The following is a 25,109-nucleotide window of genomic DNA, read 5'->3' on the forward strand; positions in this document are numbered from 1 at the left end:
TTGTGCTACGTAGCTCTTTTCGTCACCGTTTTTTCTCTCCGTGAATTTCAACTGTAATTATTTTATTTTGGACCTATCTTTTCCTTGTAGCTGAAATCCGTAAACAGAGAGAGTTCTATCACAAACTTGGAATGGAAGTGCCTGGTGACATCAAAGCGGAACCTTGCGCAGCTAAGCAGCATGTAGAAACTGTACGAAATGGTAGGATTCTCTTTTATTAATGGTATTATCAATGTTTTCCATCTCATGTAATAATGCTGTTCTTCAGGACGGCAAATAGGGGCCTATTCTTAGGGTGGGCATTCATGCAGATCAGTATGGAACAATCCACAGATTGAAAGAGCCAAGATGCTCCAATAATTGTTTACACCTTACTTTTATTAGTGGCTGTACCTGGTATCACAACTTGGAGCAACTCTATTTTATTTGGGTGGCGTGGAAATTAAAAAATTTTCTACAAACCCCAAAAGTTATTTCACTCATTCCAGGATCCTGGAACTTTTTTCTTTTTCTCTAACACTTATAGGACAATTTTTTAAATCTGACTAGTGTCACTTTATGTGCAGTAATGCCTGGAACGCTTCAACATATTCCAGTGATTCTGACATTTTTTTTTCGTGACATATTGTACTTTGTTATTGGTAAAGTTAGGTCGTTGTGTTTATTTGTGAAAATGTCGGCATTTTGATGAAAATGTTTCAAAATTTTCAATATTGTTATCTTTCAATTCTTATATCCTTAACCCCTTACGTCTTTTTACTGACCTGCGATATGAGAGACTAGACTCCCTCCACAGGTGAGAATCCAGCAGCTGCCGGCTGTACTTTATTAGCGGACAACTTGCCGCATCAGCCACGATCAGTGTTGGTGTCGACTATAGTCGTTTAACACCTTAAATATTGTTGTCAATAATGGCTAAGGCATCCAGATGATTAACAGAGTTTAGGGGCTCTCTCTTTAACCCCATTGGGTACCCTAAGATCTTGATTATGTGGGCCTGATGTTTGCCATGGCAATTCATGGCCAAATAACGGCCTTAAGGGCCTGTCACACTAAGCGATATCGCTAGCAATATCACTATAACTTGTGACGTTATAGCGATATTGCTAGCGACATCGCTGTGTGTGATACTTACCTACAACCCGCTCCCCCACTGGTTATCGCTGATCGCGCGAGAACGTCCAGGACTGTTTCTCGTCGTCAGCTTCCTGCGGCGCTTCCTGTGGAGAGACGAACGTGGGCGGGAGGACGCAGGATCGTGTGTGACAGGTAAGTGTGACAGGTAAGTAGCGATCCCCGACCCCAGCGATATCGCTGGTGAGATCTGCCTGTGTGGCAGCTCACTAGCGACCACTTAGCGATGTACCAGCGATCCTGACTGCGTCATATCGCTGGTCGGGATCGCTGGTACATCGCTAAGTGTGACAGTACCTTTAGTCTTCCAGCTACAGCGGCCTTCTCAGAAGTTAACATTTAAATGGTAAAAATAAACTCCTTCATTCCTGTTTTGCAACAATTCCTGAAAAGCACCTGAATGGTTAATAAACTACGGTACCTGAATGTAGTTTTGGATGTATTGAGAGGCTCTGTTTTTAAAATGATATCACTTTTAGGGGTTTCCAATATATAAGAACCCCAAAGTCGCCTCAAAACTTAATAGGTCCCTGAAAAAGAAAGTTCTGTAAATTTCTTTGAAAAAATGAAAAAATACTCCTACATTTTTAAACCTTTTAAATTATCACAAAATAAAACAACATTTTACAAATGGTGCTGATGTAAATCAGAGATGAGGAAAATGTTATTTTTTAATGTTTTTGCCTTGCCTTCTGAGCTTTGCACTGTGCTTTAAAAATATTACAATGTAGGGTATTGGCACACTCAGGAAAAAATGGACCTCAGTTTGTTGTAAAAAAAAAAAAAATTCCTATTAGCCCTTGGAAAAATTAAAGACTTGGGGCTAAAACAACATTTTAGTGGTAAAATGTACCGTAATTTTTCGGACCATAAGATGCACCTAGGTTTTAAAGGAGGAAATTAGGAAAAAAAAAAACTGAAGCAAAAAATGTGGTTAGTTCAGTACTCCATATCCCCTATCCTTGTAATTATGGTCCCCTCATCCCCATCCTGATACACATGGCCCCTCATCCCTATCCTGGTATGCATATATAGTCTGAATATTTAATTCTCTTATGTATCGGCACTCGTGACCACCGGCAGCAGCAGTGCAGCAGGAAGGCTCCGGTTGACACTGTGTGCTACTGATGAGCAATGAATGCTCTCTGCAATGAACAGTCCCAGTGAATATTCTGGCTGCTGTGCTCTGCTTGTGAGCGCAGCGCATGACGTCCCTGCCATGCGCTGCTTACAAGCATTAATCAGCTGCTGGCAACAGTGCAGGACACTGCGAGGGAGGCGGAGGAAGTTAAGTGTAATGTTTTTCTTTAACTCTTTTCTGATGGGGCCAATCACACCAGGACCAGGATGAGGCCTGTCCTACCAGAATAAGGATGGGACCAGTCATACCAGGACTGGGATGGGGCCTATCATAACAGAATAAGAATGGGACCAATCGTACAAGGAATGGGATGGGGCCAATCATAGCAGAATAAGGATGGGGTTAATCATTACCAGAATGCCAAAAAGAAATGAATATTCATTGCCCTCCACACCCATGGGGGTGGAATGCAGTGAATATTCATTTCTTTTTAGCAACGGGAACAGGAGTTAGCCGGAGCTGCCAACTCCTGCCACTGTGACCCGCTGCTCCACCAAAACCGCTCCCCCACCTCCCCACCAAAGCCAGAGCCGGTACATCGGGACTATAAGACGCAGTCCACATTTTGGGAGGAAAAATGTGTGTCTTATAGTCTGAACAATATGGTAATTTATTCTTTCTTCACCGCTCAGTGGTATAAAACTCTGTGAGGCACATGTGGTGTCAATATGCTCACTGCACCCCTAGATGAATTCATTGGGGAGTGTAGTTTGTAAAATGAATTCACATATAGGGGGTTTCTGTTGTTATGGCACCTCAGAGGCTCTACCAATGTGATATGGCACCCTGAAACCATTCCAGCATAATCTGAACTCCAATATGGTGCCTCTTCCCTTCTGAGCCTTGCACTGTGCCTCAAAAGTAGTATTCCTCTACATATGGTGTATCGGCGTACTCAAGAGAAATTGCACAACAAATTCTATTGTGCAATTTCTCCTGTTACCATAAAGAAAATGCAATATTTTGTGCCAAAAATATATTTGGGGGAAAGCTTTGATTTTTTTATTTTTACGGCTCAGCATTATAAACGTGCTTACAACACATCTAGATCAGTTCCATTTTCACTGTTTAGGCACATCAGAGGCTCTCAAAACGAGATATGGCGTCCACCAATTATTGCATTCAAAAATTCAAATGGCGTGCCTTCCCTTCCAAGCTCTGCTGTAATCTCATGCTCAGGAGAAATTACACAACAAACTTTGTGGTCCATTTTTTCTTGTAACCCTTGTCAAAATAAAAAAAAAAAATTGGATCTGAAGTAAATTTTTTGTGAAAAAAGTTAAATGTGAATTTTTTTCCACATTCTTATGAAGCACCTAAAGGGTTAATAAACTTCTTGAATATGGTTTTGAGCACCTTGAGGGCTACAGTTTTTAGAATGGTGTCACTTTTGGGTATCCTTTATCATATAGACCCCTCAGGGAAAAAATGGTGGTGTAAAAATGAGAAATCGTTGGTCAACTTTTAACCCTTATAACCTCCTAACAAAAAAATTTTGGTTTCAAAATTGTGCTGATGTAAAGTAGACCTGTGGGAAATGTTACTTATTAACTATTTTGTGTGACACATCTCTGTGATTTTAGGGCATGAAAATTCAAAATTGGAAAATTGCAAAATTTTCACCAAATTTCCATTTTTTTTCACAAATAAATGGAAATCATATCAAAGAAATTTTACCACTATCATGAAGTACAATATGTCACAAAAAAAAATCTCAGAATCACTGGGATCGATTGAAGCGTTACAGAGTTATTAACTCATAAAAGCACAGTGGTCAGAATTGTAAAAATTGGCCAGGTCATTAACGTGCAAACTGCCCTCCATGTTAAAGGGGTTAATGCTGAGTGGAATGAAAAAATAAAAATTTTAATTTTTCCTCTATAAAATGTTGCTCTAGCCCCCATGCTTCACTTTTATAAGGATTAGAACGGGAAAATGGACCCCAAAATTTGTTACCCAGTTAATTCTGAGCTTTTTGATACTGCACATGTGGTCAGAAACCTCTGTTTGGGCATAAGGCAGGCAAGGCTGTGCAGTCGGTAAGCCAAACCTCTGACTATTCAATTTCCCTGACTCCCTACTCTGACTCAGACTCCACAGCACTGGCTCACTACTGAGCATGTGCATAAAGTGTAGAGAAGATGCCGAGACCCTTTAGATCAGTGTTTCTCAACTCCAGTCCTCAAGACTCACCAACAGGTCATGTTTTCAGGATTTCCATAGTATTGCACAGGTGATGCTGTTAATCCTTGAGCAGGTGATGAAATTATCACCTGTGCAATACTAAGGCTATGTGCCCACGATGCGATTTTTAAGCGTTTTTGCTGCGATTTTTGGCGCAAAACGCTGCGAAAACATTTAAAAAACTCGTACAGAACGCACCCCATGCATTCCTATGGCATTCCGCACATGCTGTACTAATGCTGCGCTTTTTTCCGCAGTGGAATCACATCGCGGAAAAAAACGCAGCATGCTCATTCTTTTTGCAGAATCGCAAAGAATTGCCGCGATTCCGCACCCATAGGAATGCATGAGAACCGCTTACTTCCCGCATGTGGCTATGCCCACCATGCGCAAAGTTAAGCGTGTCATGTGCGGTTGGTACCCACGGTGTGGAGGAGAGGAGACTGTCCTTCAGGCCCTGGGTACCATACCCCTGTAAAAAAAAAAAGAATAAAAAATAAAAAATCGGGGTATATTTACCCTCCGGTGTCACGCGCAGCCTTCCCGGGCCTCAGCGTTCCCAGTAATGTCTTGCGGCAAGGACCTGTGATGACGTAGTCTCGCGTTACTCTAGCGGCCTCGTGAGATCACTATAGCAGCGCGAGACCAACGTCATCTCAGGTCTCGCAAGGCATCGCTGGGAACGGGAGCGTCGCTGAGACTGCGCGGGACATCGGAAGGTAAATATACCCCGAATTTTTTATTTTTTTTAATCATTTTTAACATTCTATCTTTTACTACTGATGCCGCATAGGCAGCCTCAATAGTAAAAAGCTGGTCATGCTTGTCAAACACTATGTTTAACGAGTGTGACCAACCTGTCAATCACTTTTCAAGCGATGCTTCAAATCGCTTGGAAAGTGCTTGAATTTCGCACGTGAAAATTGCGGTAAAATCGCGCAGGGAAAAAACGCGCGTTTTCTGGGAAGGAGTCCGGTTTTGAGTGTCCGGTGTAAAACGCTACGTGGGCAGATAGCCTAAGGAAATTCTGAAAACTTGACCTGTTGGTGGGTCTTGAGGCCTGGAGTTGAGAAACACTGCTTTAGATCATGACCAGAACAGACATTTATAGGACATTTCATAAGTTTCCCAAATCCTTATGAAAACTTTTACAGCACATCCTGCATTGTACTACTGTACCCAAATTATTATATTATACAAAGAAAAAAAAGCACCAAAAGAACCAAAGATAAAATATATTGGAAGAAGGCATGGCGCCGAAACGCGCGTAGAGGCGGGTGTCACCACAGAGTATCAGGTAACATTTCTGGTCTTTTATACACTTTTTGAATTATTTTTCGCTCTTCACTTTACGTCCTTGTCTTGGTATACAGCCTTCTTGGACCTTTTGCTGTATGTATTTATCTATATGGACCACATTGTTGGTTTTATGTATATTGCACTAGCATTTGCACTTTAGAGCGGTATATATTGCTTCTATTACTAGCCTGCATGTTTACTTGACTCTTATTGTGGTTCCACCCCTTGGTTTTCCACTGTCACTTCTCTTATTACATTTGTTCACATGTTTTTTAGTATTTTCTTTTTCAATAAAGTATTATATATTTTATTATCTTGGTTCTTTTGGTGCTTTTTTCTTTGTATGATTTCTAATTATTCTTGCACTGAACCTTTACTTTTTTGCATTGTTGCACCCATCTATTGATTGTTTTTGTTGTGAGTGCTGGCCTGATTACAGGTTACCAATTTAATATATATTTATAGGAGTCGGCCCATTTTATACAGACTCCAACTCTGACTAAACCAAAATGGACTCTGACTCCACAGCCCTGACAGTAGGGCTCCGAATTTACATGACGTTATTTGGAACACAAATCTTCTTGAATTAGTTATATTGCATGCACCCTGTCTCATTTGCAGGACCTTTAAGGGGATTAAACAGCAGAACCCCCCCCCCCCACAAGTGACCCCATTTTGGAGACTACACCCCTTAATTATTTTGATTGACCACACTTGTGTGCTAAAAAAACCTAAAATAATGTAACCACTAGAACAGAGACCAGACAGAGTCCAGAGTGACTCCATCTGCCTTATAATAGTGAGTAGTTCCATCAGGGTTTTGTCTGAATTGTGATTTTTGGGATTTACACAGAAACCCTGACGTAAGAGCTCAGCAGACAGCGCAGGATAAATGTGAGCTGAACCTTATTCTAATTTTTGGGAGGTAGAATGAACAAATTGACCGCAGTGCAAGAATAGTTCTTATTTGTATTTTTGTGCAGTCCACTGTGCAGTATTAGTGATTAGACTGCTTTATTCTTTGGGTTGCTGCAATTACAGCAATACCAGATTTATATCGTGCCTGTGTTAATGGATTGCTACAATCGTACACTAAAAATGCTATTTCGTAAAAAATAGTTTTGCTGTCGTCCGATTCTGAAAGCTGCAACAGAGCTGTATAAGGACTTATTTTTTGCGCAACAAATTGCAGATTTTTTTGGTATTATTTTGGGATACTTAACTTTCTTATCGGTTCTTATTAAGATTTTTCAGACGCAGAATGAACAAAAACAGCAATTTAGTTATCAAATAGTTATGTATATATATTTTTCTTTTGTCCTGTTCACAGTCGTACTAAACACAACGATTACAAATTGTGTACGTTTTGTTTTTTGTCTTAAGACAAAGGCTGCGTTTTAGTGTTGAAACAGTGCCTAAGACCTGTCAGTGTCTCACTGACAGAGCCTGTTTGACTTTGCTTATAGGAGGATCTAACAGGCCCCTGTACCATGGCAACAATCAGCACCGGCATGGTGTCAAAGGAAGTCTTTTAACTATATTTTAACCACTTGGATGTCTCTGTTGTGATTGACGGCAGTATTTTACGGGGATAATCTACCCCTATCGCTTCCAAAACCCGTCGTGGACGATTCTGTATGGTGCTATCCATCATGTACAGCTGGATTTTGTGTCCATTGGGGTTGTCATACACATAATCGTCAATGTTGTGAAATAGAGGTAAAAGAGGTGCTGATGATTAAGGCCCCTTAATGACCACAGTGAACAGGCGTATTGGCAGTTGTTACGGGGTTGAAGGTTCTTGATTCAGCCGAGAAAGAAGCTGATGTTTTAGAATACATTATTGTTCACTTGCTTTGCACTCTGTGGCGCATTTAGTGTAGTCAGTTGCCTTACGATTTTATTTCCAAGTTTCTTTGTGTAGGTACAACTCTCATAGTGATCATATAATTTCTCTCGCCACCAGACAGACCACTGCATAGACAGATGGGGTGATTAGAACACCCCAAAGCAAGAATTACAGAAGTAGAACCCTTAAAGTTTTTTTCCCTTTCTTTAATTATAACAAAAGTAAATTGGAAAATTTTGCCTCTTAATAAATTTTGCACATCTTTCAGCTGCCATGCACCTTGGCATATAAAATTTGCCAATGAAGCACTGGAGTATATTTCTCTTATTTAGTGGCATATTTTTTTTAAACCACTGAAATAATAATTAAAAAAAAAAATAAATATATATATATATATATATATATATATATATATATATACGGCATATATAATTTGTTATTACCATATTTGTTCACCCCTAGTGAATGGTGAAAAGACAAATCGCAAAATGCAGTGGAATAATGAAATTTCTTTTTCACCAGTTCATCAAACTTGGAGTTTTTTCCTCCCCTTATTTTGTGGAAAATGATTGGTGTCATTCAAAACTACAACTTGTCCCACGAAAAAAAAAACAAGGCCTTATATCATTTGGTTTTGTCGATGGAAAAATAAAAAGTTATAGCTCTCAGAAAGAAAAAACAAAAGTACAAAAAAACCTCAATTGTAGTCTTCAAGGGATTAATCCGCTATAACATGTATAGAAGAGTTTTTTTTTTTTCCTGCATCACAATTTTACAATAATGTTCAGTTTAGTTACCCTTCTGTGTTACTCTCTCTTATATTCTAGGTGAGGCAAAACCTGAAGAAAACACAACTAAAGATGCAACAGAAGAAAAACAAGAAGAAGACCATGACTACCATAGAAGTGATGAACAGGTATACACCGCATTATGTTTCATGTTCTTAGCGATTTCACTTCAAATCTGTTTGTCCGAACACATTCGGGATGCCTGGTCCCTTGGGGATAAAGGTGAAAACGCAGTGGTTGCAGTTTGTACATGATTTTCACAATTTGTTAAACTCTGTGCACACATTGGTTTTTGGTGGAGACAAATTTGCTGCAAATCTGAGTGTTGGCAAGAAAAAAGCTGCTTAAAATATGCATTTTTTTCATGTGTGTTTACTTGCATTTTTCTTATTCTTTTGCAATGGTGAAAAATGCTGCAAAAAGCGCTGAAAGAATTGGCATGCTGCAGATTTGAGAAAACTCCCTGAAGGTTCAAATCTGCAAGGAACAAATAAGCAGATTTCAGAAATCTCATTCACATTTTTACCCTACTCATCTGCGAGTAAAACAGACGAGTGCAATCCGATTAAAATCGGACTGCACTCAACCAATGTTATATAATTTATACAATGTGATTTTCTGGATTTTAGATTTTATTTTTGATATTCTATCTGTCAACGTTAAAATTAACCTACCCATAAAATTATAGACTGTTCATGTCTTTGTCAGTGGACAAACTCACAAAATCAGCAAGAGATGAAATACTTATTTCCTTCACTGTGTGTATGTATGCAGCTCTGGAAAAAATTAAGAGACCACTGCAAAATTTTCAGTTTGTCTGATTTTTCTCTTTATAGGTATATTTTTGAGTAAAATGTAAATTGCTGTTTTATTCTATAAACTACTGACAACATGTCTTCGATTTTCCAAGCACTAAATTTTGTAATTATTTTCAGAAAATGAAAAATGGTCAAAAGAACAAAAAAATGTAGTGGTTCCAGACCTCAAATAATGCTAAGAAAGCAAGTTCATAATCATTTATAAACAACAATATATTAACAATATTTTAACTCAGGAAGAGTTCAGAAATCAACTCTTTCATGTGTCTTGGCATGCTTTCCACCATTCTTTCACACTGCTTTTGGGTGACCTTATGCCATTCCTGGTACAAAAATTTAAACCGTTCTTCTTTGATGGCTTGTGACTATCCATCTTCCTCTTCATTACATTCCAGAGGTTTTCAATGTGGATCAGGTCTGGAGATTAGGCTGGCCATGACAGGGATTTGATGTGGTGGTCCTTCATCCACACATTGATTGACCTAGCTGTGTGGCATGGCGCATTGTCCTGCTGGAATGACCAGTCTTCAGAGTTGGCGAACATTGCCTGAGCAGAAGAAATCAAATATTTTTCCAGGATAACCTTGTATGCGGCTTTATTCATAAGTCCTTCGCAAAGATTAAGCTGTCCAATTCCAGCCTTGCTGAAGCGTCCCCAGATCATCACCGATCCGCCAACAAATTTCACAGTGGGTGTACCTTGTAAGGCCGGTTTCACATTAGCACTTTTTAAGCGCACGCACGGCCGGGGTAGCTCCGCCCCCGAGCCGGCTCTCTGCCCGGCGTGCCCGCCCCTTGCTTGTAGCGCCGCCTACTAGCGGACAGCGGCGCCTGCGATCGGCGCACCCTATCTTTAGCATAGGGTGCGCAGATCGTGCGCAGGCCGTGCGCTAGTTGCGCTTTGACCTGCGCTGCGCACTTTTGACGGTGCGCCGTGCGCGCCAAAATCCGAAAAGTTTGATTTTGGCGCGCACGGCGCACCGTCAAAAGTGCGCAGCGCAGGTCAAAGCGCAACTAGCGCACGGCCTGCGCACGATCTGCGCACCCTATGCTAAAGATAGGGTGCGCCGATCGCAGGCGCCGCTGTCCGCTAGTAGGCGGCGCTACAAGCAAGGGGCGGGCACGCCGGGCAGAGAGCCGGCTCGGGGGCGGAGCTACCCCCGGCCGTGCGTGCGCTTAAAAAGCGCTAATGTGAAACCGGCCTAACTCTCCAGGTGTCCATCTAACCATTAGACCACCAGGTGTTGGGTAAAGATGAAAATTAGACTCACAGAGAAGATTACCTTACTCCAGTTCTCTATGGTCCAATCCTTATGGTCTTTGGCAAGCTTCAGCCCTGCCTCTAGGAACCTGTAACGAACTGTTCTTGCCGTGCACTTCACCCCAGCTGCCATTTGCCATTCCTCTTGTAGGTCACTTGATGTCACTCTGCGGTTGCAGATGCGCCATCTGTAGGAAAAAAACCCTCCGATTATAAAAAGACCTTGTGCCAGCAATGCACGGCAAAAATCGTCCGGGAGGAACAACCATCCTGGATAGAGGAAGTAAGAGGGATGATGCGACAGGAAATCCAGTCGTCCCTGGCTACCTTCTCCCAGTCATTCGGGGGGGGGGGGGCCCTCAACCTCAAGGTAGAGGAAATATGCCCCTGAGGACATCTCAGATTCCGAACCCGAGTCATCGGTTTTCAGCGGATTGGAGGGAAGAGGGTGAATTAACCCCAACCCAGACAGAGGATGATAAGAAATGGTTCTTTTCCTCAGACGATATGGAGGAACTACTCTCAGCAGTGTCAGGAACACAATGGGAGTAGAAGAAGATAGATCATCCTGCACTGAGCGGGGTGGTCTATTTGGTGGCCTGAAGTCCAGGAAGAAAATGGTTTTTCCTATCCATGATAATATCCAGAGTCTAATCTTGTAAGAATGGGAACTCCCGGAAAAGACGCTAAGTATCCCAGGCAAAATGAAGGATCGGTTTCCCCTGAACGAAGAAGCCGCGAAACCTTGGACTGAGATTCCAAAAGTAGATATCCAGGTAGCCAGAGTAGCTAAAAAAACTACGCTACCCTTTGAGAACTCCTTGCAGCTCAAGGACCCGCTTGACCGAAAGATGGATAGTCTACTGAGGAAGTCCTGGGAAGCCTCAGCAGCTTCCTTAAAAATAAACGCGGCATTGGCCTGTGTAACTAAGAACCCTTCTCCAGTAGTTAGAAGACCATATAAAAAGAGGAACTCCGAGGGAAGATCTTCTAACTTCTCTACCGCTTCTACAGAAGGCAGCAGCCTTTTTAGCGGACTCCTCGGCAGAATCGGTCCGTATTGCAGCAAGAACATCTGTGCTTTCCAACACCACCCGACGGGCCTTACAGCTGAAAATGTGGAGCTATCCTATCAAAATCTAAATTATGCTCTTCCATTCAAGGGAGAATACGTATTTGGTCCGGCATTGGACAAACTATTAGAGAAGGTGACCGACAAGAAGAAAAATCTTCCCGAGTCGAAACCGCCCAAGAAAAAGCCTTATCACCCACCCCAAGCTCAAATCCCTCAATACAGGGGTAAAGGGAAAACAGGGCGATGGAGCTACCCAAAAGGCGGAAGAGGCAGCAATATTTTTCACGACTCCCGCTCAGACAGAGATAAGAAATGATGCCAAGCATGTAGGGGGCAGAATACTACTATTAAGACTACTTCCCGAGTTGGCAGAAGATAACCACCGATCAAAGAATCCTGGACTCTGTCAGATGGGGAGTAAAAATAGAATTCTCCTCAAGCCCTCCTCAAAACCTGGAAGTAACACATCTTCCTTCGGCAAGACTTCAAAAAGTTCTGCATTCAGAACTCCAAAAGATGCTGTCATCGGCGGTGATCTCACCAGTTCCAGAATTGGAGCAGGGTCAGGGCCACTACTCCCGGCTGTTCTTAGTAAAAAAAGCCAAGTGGGAAATACCGGGTCATCATCAACCTAAAGAAGCTGAACCAACATGTCTGGTACTAACACTTCAAGATGGAATCGATAAAGACCACAATACCATTGATCAGAGAAGACTTTGCCATGGCCACTATAGATCTCCAAGAGGCCTATTACCACATACCCTTCCATCCATCTCATTGGCAATATCTAAGGTTCGCAGTCACTCTAGATGAAGAAGTGCACCACTTCCAGGTCAGAGTCCTGCCCTTCGGCATATCTTCGGCACCCCGAACATCTACAAAAATAATGGCAGAAGTGGTAGCATTCTTCAGAGGGAAGGACATATGTGTCGTCCCTTACCTGGACGACCTCCTGGTCATGGCTCCCTCCAACACCACTCTAAAACAACACCTGCAATCAGTCCTGCAGACCCTGGCATCCCTAGGCTGGATAATAAACTGGGAAAAATCAGACCTGAATCCCTCCACCTGGAAGGTCTTTCTAGGGATCCTCCTAGATTCCCAGAACCAAATATTCTTTCTTCCATCCACCAAGCAGGTGGGCGTGAGATCAAAAGTCAGAAAACAGTGACCATAAGGTTTGCCATGTCAACATTAGGGTCAATGACTTTTTGCATCCAAGCGGTCCCCTGGGCCCAGGCCCACTCAAGGATACTCCACAGATATATCCTATCCCGCTGGAACAAAGACCTGGAGACCCTCAATACGAGAATCTCCCTACCCCAGCACGTAAAGCTATCTCTCAACTGGTGGCTCAACCAGGGAAACCTAGCAAAAGGAACACCCTGGCTACAATATCCCATGATGTCAATCACAACAGATGCCAGCAAACGCGGTTGGGGAGCAATATCGCCTCAGGGAGTCTTCCAGGGACTCTGGCCCAAAGACATGGGAAAACAATCTTCCAATTACAGAGAACTGAGAGCAGTAGAAGAAGCCCTAAAGGCAGCGGAAATATCAGTCCAGGGAACCCATGTCCGGATCTACTCCGACAATATAACCACCGTGGCCCATCTACGTCATCAGGTCAGCACAAAATACGGAAGTCTGCAAAACGTTTCAGCACAGATATTCGGCTGGGGAGAACATCATCTCCAGTCCCTTTCAGCTCTCCACCTGAAAGGATCCGACAACATCGAGGCAGACTTCCTAAGCAGGACAGACTTAGATCCAGGAGGATGTAGCCTCAATGTCACAGTATTCCATACCATAACCAAAAAATGGGGTCTCCCAGAGGTAGATCTATTTGCGAACCGGGAGAACGCCAAAACAAAGCATTACTTCTCCATAGGTCCAAACGAGAAACACTCAAGGGTGGACGCCTTTGCTCACCTGTGGAACTTCGCACTGGCATACGCCTTTCCACCAATTCCCCTAATACCGAAAACTCTGCAAAAGGTCAGGACATGGCTGAAAAGGAGCTGGTTCGGAGCCCTAAAACTAATGAACTCAGAGGGTCCCCTGATCCTACCCTTGGACCTTGACCTTCTACATCAAGGTCCCATCCTTCACCTGGCTCCCCACAGCTTAAGCTTGGCAGCCTGGCTTCTGAAACCACAATCCTGAAAGCCAGAGGCCTCTCAGATGCGGTGATATCCACCTTACAAAAAAGTAGGAAACCAATCACAAACGCCATATATTCCAAAATATGGAAGACTTTCTCAGCATGGTATGGATCCACTCCCATAGATCCCTTCCACCCAGACTTGGCAGAGATCCTAGATTTCCTACAAGACGGCTTATCCAAGGATCTAAAACCAAGTACCTTGAGGGTCCAAGTATCATCCCTGAGTTCTTACTTCGACCAAAACCTAGCAGAGCATCGATGGATCAAGAGATTTATGTCAGCAGCTTCCAGAATCCGTCCAAAAAAATCCAGCATGGTCCCAGCATGGGATTTGAATATGGTAATAAAGGGTCTAACGAACCCTCCATTTGAACCTATCGACCAGACCCAGATAGATAAACTATCCTGGAAAACAGCACTACTTGTAGCCCTTACAATGGCAAGAAGAGTGGGCCAAATTCAGGCTCTGTCCATCAAAGAGCCCTATCTAAGAATTCTGGACGATAGAATAATTTTCCGGCTAGACCCTTCCTTTGTGCCAAAAATGTCTTTCGATTTCCACAGGTCCCAGGAAATAATACTGCCCTCCTTCTGCGATAACCCGAATGATGAGAGGGAAGTGAGATTCCATTCTCTGGATGTCCGGCGAGCAGTCCTGGTCTATTTGGAAGAGACAAAACTCTGTAGGAAAGATCAAAATCTTTTTGTTCAGTATGGCGGACCGAACAAATGGAAGAAAGCGTCCAAAAGCTCCTTAGCTAACTGGATCAAGAAAGCAATCACAGCCGCTTATAAAAATCAGGATCTACCTCCTCCGGTATCCCTGAAAGCCCACTCCACTAGAGTTGTCTCCGTCTCCTGGGTAAAAAAGGCTGATGCATCCATTGAGCAGATCTGCAAGGCTGCGACCTGGTTTTCAGTCCATACCTTCACTAGGCATTATAGATTAGATCTTATGTCAGTACGAGATCTAGCATTTGGCAGGAAAGTCCTGCAAGCCATGGACCCTCCCTAAACCATTATTCCACGACAGCACGTGTAATTTCCCCCCTAACAAATTTTGTTCATGTGACTTATATGAAAAAATAATATTTCAAGCATTCACTCTATGTGGTCCTTGGAAAACACTGGAGATTAGAGGAAGGGGAAGGCTATTTAACCGCTTGTTTCCTGTCCCTAATTAGGATGGGGAGGCAACCTCCTGTGTGCTGTCGTGGAGGGTCTTAGAAACCCAACTACCGGTAAGTGTAGTTCTATTTTCTGGATCATCGAGAAGGATAAATATTTCCGTTGTGTAGCCTTCAGACTTAAAACTGATGACTCAATGAACAGTCACCATTCCTTCGGGTCATGTTCGCATCCAAGAGCACCAAACAACCCCAAGGCGTCATTGCAAAAAGATAAACTGTTGACATGGTTGAAAAATTAAGGTCTTCTTGATGACTGCGAAAAACAGAAACTCTTGTTCCTGGTAATAAGAGATTCCATTCTTGTAGCCTTGCTCCCAATAATTCTGCCTGCCTCTTTGACAATTTCAAATCTCTGACTAAGTCACTCAGCTCAGCTTGACTGAACACATGTGGATTAAATGTAGAAGGTTCAAAGTCTGGGTCTGCAGCAGTTTCATTTTCCACTGACATTGTTAGTTCATCTTCGTTGTCCATACTTTGGGCGGCTTTGGAACACGAAGACTTTCATCGTGTGGCACTGGTCTTATGGCTGAAGAAAGATTAGGATATTCTATTGATTTTTTTTTTTTGTTCTTTGCTGAATATCCTGTTACATTTGTAAGGCAGAAGTAGCAATCTGTTACATGATCTCTCTGCTCTCTCCATATCATTGGGACAGCGAACGGCATTGAAGGTCGTGATCCATTCAGCTATGCTCTAAGTATGTCAGTATTGTCTTTTGATTCCTCCCCTGCCCAGGAGATATGTGGTATGCTCCGTACATAGTCAGCCGAATGATTCACTGCGCCTTAGCTGAATTCGCATAATAAGTGCTTGCATATGTGTAGCTCAGCGATTTGTTATTTCAGTGGAAAATTCAGAATATACGGTTTCAGAAAAAGTTCATATGAGTTTTTAGCATTATAACAGAATATTATAATGTTTCATATCATTTCTCAAAAACCTTACGTGATAGGAAAAATCTGAAGTCATTTCTGAAATCGGCATGAAAAAATCTATCAGGAACACTGAAAATTGTGCGAGGGACAAAACCTTGGTAACAGTGTTATTGTACTCTCGCAAATGGGTGGTTACAGCTAGAAGTCTTTGTGAGTCAATCCAGTTCAACGTTTGGCAATTGTAGGCCATATTTTTTCCTTCTGCGGATCAGCTATAATGGCTTTTTATGGACAACTGAGAAATTGCAAATAATCTATCCATGTATAAATGGTAGAAAAAAAAGATATCTTTGTTCTAACCCCAAAATGGCAATAATGTTTTTTTTTTTTCTAATTGTTAAGCTGATCTAAGGATCCGTCCAGCTTCTCTTCCTTATCTTTTGACCCATGTATTCAATGCAGACTGACATAACTAATCTAATGCTGGCTAAAAGGATTGAAAGATGGGGCATGTGTATAATGAGCTCTTGGGAGACACAATGCAGGATGACATTTGTGTGACCTATGTATTTGTTCATGCTGACCGCTTTCAGTCAGCAGCTTTCTATATATAGCTGATGCTTTGAGGGATGTAAAGATGGATTTCATTAAAGACATTGATTTTGGCACAAAAGGCGAATGTGCATGGTTTGGCCAGTTTTTTTTGCTTACGCAGTGTTTCTGTGTTGTAGCTTGAAATTGGTAAAATATACAAAGGAAAGTGTTGCGCTGTCACTGAATCTAAGACGTTGACTCCCAATTTAGGCCTGGACAAGTCCTGAGCTTCAGCGTAATGTACTAAGTAACCACTGTTCTCACGCTTACAGATGCTTGAAGGGTTATTTTCATCTGTTAGGAAGCAGAACAGTAGGTGTGCGACTGTCAGGTTTGGTTTACTTCTCCCCTTTCTTAAGTGACACTGCATTAAGTCTGGGATGGCAGTGTAAATTATTAAGTTGTGTGTCTTCTGTGCTTTCGCTCTCCCTTTCCATAGGTCAGTATATGCTTAGAATGCAATAGCAGCAAATTGCGCGGACTCAAGCGAAAATGGATACGGTGCTCAGCCCAAGCAACAGTTTTACATCTTAAGAAGTTCATTGCCAAGAAACTCAATCTATCATCTTTTAACGAGGTAAGACCTAGCAGTGAACCTTTTACTTTCGTAAGAAGATACCATTTTGTTTGTAATTGAACAGGAGTGTTCGTTAAAAAGCACAAACAAAAAAAAAAGCAATTTGTTAAAGGGGTTTTAAGGGACTTTTCTTAGTATACGTCATCAGTATTTGATTAGTAAAGGTGCGACACCTGGCACTCCGCCGATCAGCTATTCCAGATGCCAGCAGCAGCCGGATGTGCTGAGCTGTGGAGCTCCATGGCACAGCTCAGTCAACGCAATAGTGAGTACTGCAAATCTACCATTTATTCAAATTATTAGGAGGTGGATGTGCAGTACCTGGCCAAGGCCACTTTGCAGTTGACAGAACTCTGCACTGCTGGTGCCAGGAACAGCTGGTCGGCAGGGGTGCCGGATGTCACACCCCACTGATTATATACTGATGACTTATCCTAAGGACAAATTGTGGTTAAATAGCTCATATTCTATCCTCCCTTTTCATTGGCTACAAATCCTAAATCTTATGTAAAAAGACGGGACCGCCTCCCTCCTTTTGTCTTATGAGGATTTATTGGCGTCGTAGAACTGAACAGATCTTGATGTGGAATCCGTTGATTTTAATCAGCACTTTTATTTGCTTATTTTGGTCGGTCACTAGCTAAACTATATTTTTAGTTGGTGGAGAAGACTTCCAAAAATGACATTTGTGTTCTTTTACATTTTTTTCTTGATTAAATATTTAGAATCAGGTCAAATGTTTGCAGATGGTTCACCTGTCGTTTCATGTAAGATATTTTTAATCCTGTATTTCAGTTGGATATATTATGCAATGAAGAAATCCTGGGCAAAGATCACACACTTAAATTTGTTGTTGTCACAAGATGGAGGTTTAAGGTAATATTTTGTACCTCTTATTAATTATGTAGGAAATGTTCCCATTTCTACCTTTTGGCTTTAACTTTGATTATTTTTTATAGATTTACATTCATGTAAAGTTTTAACCAAGAAGACATATGGTGGGTGGGAATATTGAATACCCTCATTAACAGATCAACATTTTATGAAAGTTAACAACTTCACCCCAAGGGTGGTTTGCATATTAACGACCGGGCCAATTTTTACAATTCTGACCACTTATTCATTTATGAGATAATAACTCTGGAACGCTTCCACGGATCCCGGTGATTCTGACATTGTTTTCTCATGACATATTGTACTTCATGATAGTGGTAAAATGTTTTTGATATGACTTGCGTTTATTTGTGAAAAAAGCGGAAATTTGGCGAAAATTTAGAAAATGTTGCAATTTTCCAACTTTGAATTTTCATGCCCTTAAGTCACAGCGATATGTCACACAAAATACGTAATAAATAACATTTCCCACATGTTTACTTTACATCAGTGCTATTTTGGAACCAAAATTTTTTGTTAGGAAGTTATAAGGGTTAAAATTTAAACAGCGATTTCTCATTTTTTAAAACACCATTTTTTTTTTAGGGACCACGTCACATTTGAAGTCACTTTGAGAGGTCTATATGATAGAAAATACCCAAAATGACCCCATTCTAAAAACTGTACCCCTCAAGGTAGTCAAAACTACATTCAAAAAGTTTATTAACCCTTCAGGTGCTTCACATTAATTTTTGGAATGTTTAAAAAAAAAAATGAACATTTAACTTTTCACAAAATATTTACTTCAGATCCAATTTTTTTTTTATTTTACCAAGGGTAACAGGAGAAATTGGACCCCAAAATTTGTTGTGCAATTTGTCGTGAGTACGCTGATACCCCATATATGCAGGTAAACCACTGTTTTGGCGCATGGCAGAGCTTGGAAGGAAAGGAGCGCCGTTTGACTTTTCAATGCAAAATTGGCTGGAATTAAGATCGGACCATGTCGCGTTTGGAGAGCCCCTGATGTGCCTAAACAGTAGAAACCCCCCACAAGTGACACCATTTTGGAAAGTAGACCCCCTAACAAACTTATCTGTATGTGTGGTGAGCATTTTGAACCTCCAAGTGCTTCACATAAGTTTATAACGTAGAGCCGTAAAAATAAAAAATCATATTTTTTTTCACAAAAATGATCTTTTCGCACCCAAATTTTTATTTTCCCAAGGGTAACAGGAGAAATTGGACCCCAAGAGTTGTTACACAATTTGTCCTGAGTATGCTGATACTCCATATGTGGGGGTAAACCACTGTTTTTGCGCATGGCAGAGCTCAGAAGGGAAGGAGCGCCGTTTTACTTCTTCAATGCAAAATTGGCTGGAATTAATTAAGATCGGACACCATGTCACATTTGGAGAGCCCCTGATGTACCTAAACAGTGGAAACCCCCCACAAGTGACCCAATTTTGGAAACTAGACCCCCCCAAGGAACTTATCTAGATGTGTGGTGAGCACTTTGAACCCCCAGGTGTTTCACTAAAGTTTATAACGCCCGGCCGTGAAAATAAAAAATCATATTTTTTTCCCACAGAAATTATCTTTTAGTCCCCAATTTTTAATTTTCCCAAGGGTAACATGAGAAATTGGACCACAAAAGTTGTTGTCCAATTTGTCCTGAGTACACTGATAACCCCATATGTGGGAGAAAACTACTGTTTGTTTCTAATAGGTGTGCCTTTTCTGGGCAGCTGCGGGCTGCTATTTTTAGGCGGTGGGGGCCTATATCAATGTCCCTTTACCAGCCTGAGAATACCAGCCCCCAGCTGTGAGCTTTAGCAAGGCTGGTTGTCAAAAAATAGGGGGGACCCCACGCCGGTTTTTAAAAAAACAGCATGGGAACCCCTCTATTCCGGATAACCAACCTTGCTTACAGCTGAGGATTGCAGCCCCCAGCTGTGAGTTTTGCCTGGCTTGTTATAGAAAATACAGGGGATCTCACGCCATTTTGTATCCATTTAATTATTTATAGCGCAGACGGCGGCTGATAAATACCCCCATCAGCCGCTCCTGTTGTCATTGTTATTAGCAGCAGCAGGGGTAGACTGATGGGAGTAATAGTTCCATCAGTCTCTTTTATCACTGTAAATCTCATCATTCTTCCCTGCTAGCGCCGTGTTCAGCACCAAGCATCGGAGAACAGTGCTTACTGCAAATTTTCTTCCCTGGTGCCCGTCCTTGCGGTACTGATGCGGCACACGGTTGCCACACGTATTACACACATGGACACTCACATATCTGGTACCGGAAATATCAGGTCATGTGAAAGAGGCCTTATAGCGGGTTTTTATGTTTGGCAGCTGTCACACGCTAAAAGACGCTTTTTATTGCAAAAATAGTTTTTGCATCACCACGTTTTGAGAGCTATAATTTTTCCATATTTTGGCCCACAGAGTCATTTCAGGTCTTGTTTTTTGTGGGACGAGTTGATGTTTTCTCCTTCGCCTCATTGGGGGACACAGGACTGTGGTGTATGCTACTGCCGCCAAGAGGGTGACACTAAGTGACTCCTCCTCCACAGTATACACCCTCGCCTCGATTGCAGGCGAAACCAGTTAATGCTGAGTGTCCTAGGAGGCACACATGTCTGGTCTTTTCCCAGACTTTTCATTTTTTTTCTGTTTTTCCATGGAGATGAGACAGGGGCGACGGACCGTATTGAAAGGGTCCGATCTCCCCAAACCAACAACGGGCAAGCATGTGCGAGTGTTGCGTCCACGTATCCTCTCCTGCAACGTGGGACATGATGCCGGACTCGGCCTGACCACCCTAAGGTATTGAAACCCTAGGCTGTACAGAGGCACAGGTACAGTCCATGCGGCCCCCACTGCACCACCAATGCAAACACTGCGGTGGTGGAAGGAGGCGGACGGTCCCTCTCCTCGTCCCTTGGAGGGAGGATGGAGTTAGGGTGCCTGCACCGTCCTTGGTTTTTCAATACAGCCCCCCCCTCCCCCCCTAACCTGAGGATCAGCTGGAGCTCCAGGGGTGAGGCGCGGAAGAAGGTGGGCTGGGAGGGCTCCTGTTGACCCCCAGGGTCGGCATAGTTGGTGGCCCCATTTTTTCTGGCATCCCCGGGCTGCAGCACGAGTACGGGCACCAGCATGTGTCCCCACAGGTGTAGTGGTTAGCAGAGCCATTTCCTGACCAGGCCCCTGCTTCTGGCGGTCCCGTGTCTGGGCGGGCGCCGAAAATTTAGTCCCCTGCTTCTGCCGGCACAAGGCCGCGAGCGGAAGTCCCGCCCTCACGATGCGTCTACTTCCGGCGGACCCGCCTCCGGAGCCTCGGGCGGGCGCCGAAAATTTAGTCCCTGGCTTCAGGCGCTAGGCTGCGGGCAGACGCTCCACCCACATGACGTCACCGGCGGTGCCTCTTCTTCCGGCGGGCCCGCCCACACGCCATTCACTTTTTGAGAAAGGGAGCAGCTGTTCGGTAGGCTGGACACCTAAGGGGATCCAGGACTGGGGACACAGGACTGTGGGTAAGTGCTACCCCAGAAGGAGGAAGGCCACCCTCTGTTTTGACCAGAGGCTAAATGTTTTTTGGCACCCCCCCTACAGGCATATCACCTAGCAGGGCCACCAAGTCCAGGAAGGCTAAGACGCACACGTTTCTGTATACTGCGTGCACCTCCTGTCGGTCCACCTTCCCACCTGCACAAAGTAGGCAAATCTGTGAAGCCTGCGATTCCGAACGTGCCCAGGAGCCCTCCCCTGCGACCGAGCCCAGTGTACCTAGTCCCCCTGAATGGGCTCTGTCTCTGTCGCAGTCCATGGCATCGCTTACGAGAGCAATCAAGTCCCTTCGAGCCCCAGATAGGTGCAGGGATAGCGGCTCGCCTGTCTTAGAGGGGTCCTCCACCTCACAGGAGCCTCCGGCCTGTAGGGGCCGCTCTCACACTAGGCAGATGCAGGGGAAATGAATCCACACAGCGTCTCCCGGTCCGTCCGGTGCCTCGGTTTTCGTGAGCTCTGCCTCTCGCTCGCCCTCGCCAGCAGTCGATAACGAGCAAAGCTCAGATTACGACTCAGACGAGCCCCTTGACTTAGTTACTACTGGTTACCAGGAAACAATGGACAGCCTTATCGAGGCCGTCAACCAGACCCTGGGGATTGACAATGAATCCACCCTGGCCTCAGGGCACAAGGTGTCATTTAAGTGGGTCAAGCGGCCTCATAGAGTATTTGTCACTCACCCAGAGTTTGACGACATAGTACAACGACAAAGGGAATGGCCAGACAAGCGTTTCTCAGGCCAGAAAGCGCTCGAGGCAAGATACCTGTTTGCCCTTGATCTTCGTAAAAAGTGGGTGGAATCCCCGACGGTAGATCCACCCGTGTCACTCTTGGCCTCTAAGACCCTGTTGTCCATACCTAATGGTTCCTCTATCAAGGATCCCACTGACCATCTTATAGAGAGCCTGGCTCGCTCAGTATTTGAGGCCTCAGGTTCAGCACTCTCTCCCTCGTTCGCAGCACTTGGGTAGCCAAGGCCATGGTTTCTTGGTCTGAATCATTAAGCAGAGCCTTGCAGGGTATGGACCTGCTTGCAGAGGTAGCAGGGATTGCTAATCAGATTGCGTTGGCCACAGACTATTTGATTAATGCATCTTTGGATGCGGCTTGCTGCGCAGCACTCGCTGCCGCAAATGCAATTTCTATTAGGAGGGCTTTGTGGTTGAGGACTTGGCGTGCAGATTCAACCTCCAAAAAGTCCTTAGCTTCTTTATCTTATCAGAGCGGCCACCTATTCGGTGAGAAGTTGGACCAGCTTATCTCTGACTCCACAGGGGGCAAGAGCAGTTTTCTCCCTCAGCAAAGGGTTAAACAGCTTTTTTATCACCAGCTTCAGACACGGTTTCGGTCCTTTCGCAACCCCGGGTGGGCTGCAGCAACCAACCCTGCCGTTTTAGGTCGTACCCAACCAGGACAGAGATCGTCAAGTCTCATAGAGCCAACCCATTGGGGAGAATGCGATCCCAACAGCCCAGATCAAGGGGACCTAGGTCCCAAAGATCTTCAGCCAAATGACTCGAGGCAAGTTCCTGGCGACACCAGCAGAGTAGACGGTAGCCTACTCCGGTTTCGCCATGTCTAGCTCTCCGTCGTACACGACACATAAGGGAACTGGTGTCCTCGGGGTACAAGTTAGACTTTGTCAAGTACTCCTCAAGGCGATTTTTTTTCTTTCTCATCATCCCAAGATGGATACCTGTGCACAGGCCTTGTTCAAGGTAATCGAATTGCTCCGCCAAAACGGTGTTATTCCCGTACCGGAAAACGTAAGATTTCAGGGTTTCTATTCCAACCTGTTCACGGTCCCCAAAAAGGACGGGACTGTCAGGCTCATTCTGGACCTAAAGCTTCTGAACAGATTTGTCAGTCAGGCATTTCCGGATGGAGTCTCTCCGCTCCGCTCGGTCATAGCTGCCATAGGACAAGGAGAATATTTGGCCTCTATCGACATCCAAGACACGTACTTGCACATCCCCATTTTCCCTCCACATCTGAAATTTTTATGCTTCGCTATCAACGGCCTACACTTTCAGCTCGCAGCCATCCCCTTCGGGCTAGCTACCGCCCCCAGAGTGTTCACAATAGTCATGGCGGTCGTCATGGCCATCCTGCACTCCCAGGGCATAGTCGTCTTGCCTTATATAGACAACCTCTTGATCAAAGGCCCTTCATATCGAGCATGCGAGGACAGCGCCAACATCATGCTAGATACTCTTGGTCAACCTGAAGAAATCATCCCCTGTTCCAGCTCAAAGGATTTCCTTTTTAGGGATGATCGTCACCTCCCGAGGGTTGGTAATTCTCCCTCGGGACAAGGCCCTAGCTCTTCGGCAGGGAGTCCAGGTACTTCGCCAACTAGTCCCTCATACCATTCGTTTTTGCATGAGGGTCTTGGGGAAGATGGTGGCAGCAATGGAAGCAATTCCATCTTTGCCCACTGCAGCACGCCCTCTTGGCATCGTGGGCTCAAGAACCCATTTACACTCGACCACCGGTGCCGTTTGTCCGTACAGGTCAGACAGGCACTTAGTGGTGGACAGTCAGTTCCTCCTTTCTTCAGGGGAAACCTTTTCCTCCCGACCATTGGTTGGTGGTCACAACCGTCGCCAGTCTCCTCGGCTGAGGAATGGTTTTTCGCCATCACACGACCCAGAGACGGTGGTCGCCGCAGGAGGCACGCCTCACGATCAACTTGTTAGAGATACGAGCGATTCGGCTGGCTCTGCAACATTTTCATAATCTTCTAGCAGGCCGCCCCGTCTGGATTCAATCAGACAATGCCACGGCCGTGGCTTACATAAATCATCAGGGGGGCACCCGCAGCAGGGCAGCCATGCACGAGGTGGGGCACGTCCTTCACTGGACCGCGAGGAACCACTCGGTGTTATCAGCAGTCCACATCCTGGGCATAGAGAACTGGGCGGCAGACTTCCTCAGCCAGCAGGGTCTTGCGTCCAGGGAATGGTCACTACATCCCGATGTCTTCCGGCAAATGTGCCAACGTTGGGGAATGCCAGATGTGGACCTGATGGCCTCCAGGGTGAACGCCAAGGTGCCTGCATTTGTCGCTTGGTCCTGGGAACCACAGGCAATTGCCATGGATGCGTTGGTTCTGGCATGGAACCAGTTTCGCCTCCCATACCTATTTCCCCCGCTGCCACTACTTCCGAGGGTCATCAAGAAGATCAAGGCAGAAGGGGATTCAGTGATTCTGCTGGCCCCAGAATGGCCTTGTCGGGTGTGGTACGCTGACCTGGTGCAGCTACTCGGCGACGTTCCCTGGCGACTGCCAGGGCGCCCAGACCTACTTTCCCAGGGCTTGATCTACCACCCGAACTCGGGGGCCCTGTGTTTGACGACTTGGCCGTTGAATCCTGGATTCTGACCCAGGCTGGGTTCAGACACAGTGTGGTTGCTAGAATGGTTAGCACCCGGTAGCCCGCCTCGGCACGTATTTGCCACCACACCTGGAAGGTTTTCTTCACATGGTGTCAGGACCACGGTTGTTCTCCACTGAGTTTCTCTATTCCCAGCATCTTGGCTTTTCTCCAGTCTGGCTTTGACTCAGGTTTAGCTCCAAGTTCCCTCAGGAGACAGATATCGGCCTTATCCGTCCTTTTCCAGCGCAGGATTGCTACCAGTCTGCAGGTAAAGACCTTCATACAGGGGGTCTCATACTTGGTACCCCCCTATAGGTCCCCTCTGGACG

General features: G+C 44.4%; 1 protein-coding gene across 1 annotated transcript in view; it reads left to right on the forward strand.

The window, feature by feature from the left end:
- LOC141052411 (polycomb group RING finger protein 3) overlaps positions 1-25,109 on the forward strand; it is a 156,653-nt gene that overhangs the window by 122,855 nt on the left and 8,689 nt on the right. Inside the window, exons 5-8 of the mRNA XM_073549639.1 lie at positions 91-201; positions 8,435-8,523; positions 16,818-16,955; positions 17,751-17,831. Of these exons, the coding sequence (XP_073405740.1) occupies positions 91-201; positions 8,435-8,523; positions 16,818-16,955; positions 17,751-17,831 (419 nt within the window). The remainder of the gene's footprint in view (positions 1-90; positions 202-8,434; positions 8,524-16,817; positions 16,956-17,750; positions 17,832-25,109) is intronic.

Source organism: Dendrobates tinctorius, unplaced genomic scaffold, assembly GCF_039654945.1.
Source record: "Dendrobates tinctorius isolate UK_male_01 unplaced genomic scaffold, ASM3965494v1 ptg000160l, whole genome shotgun sequence".
NCBI lineage: Eukaryota > Metazoa > Chordata > Amphibia > Anura > Dendrobatidae > Dendrobates > Dendrobates tinctorius.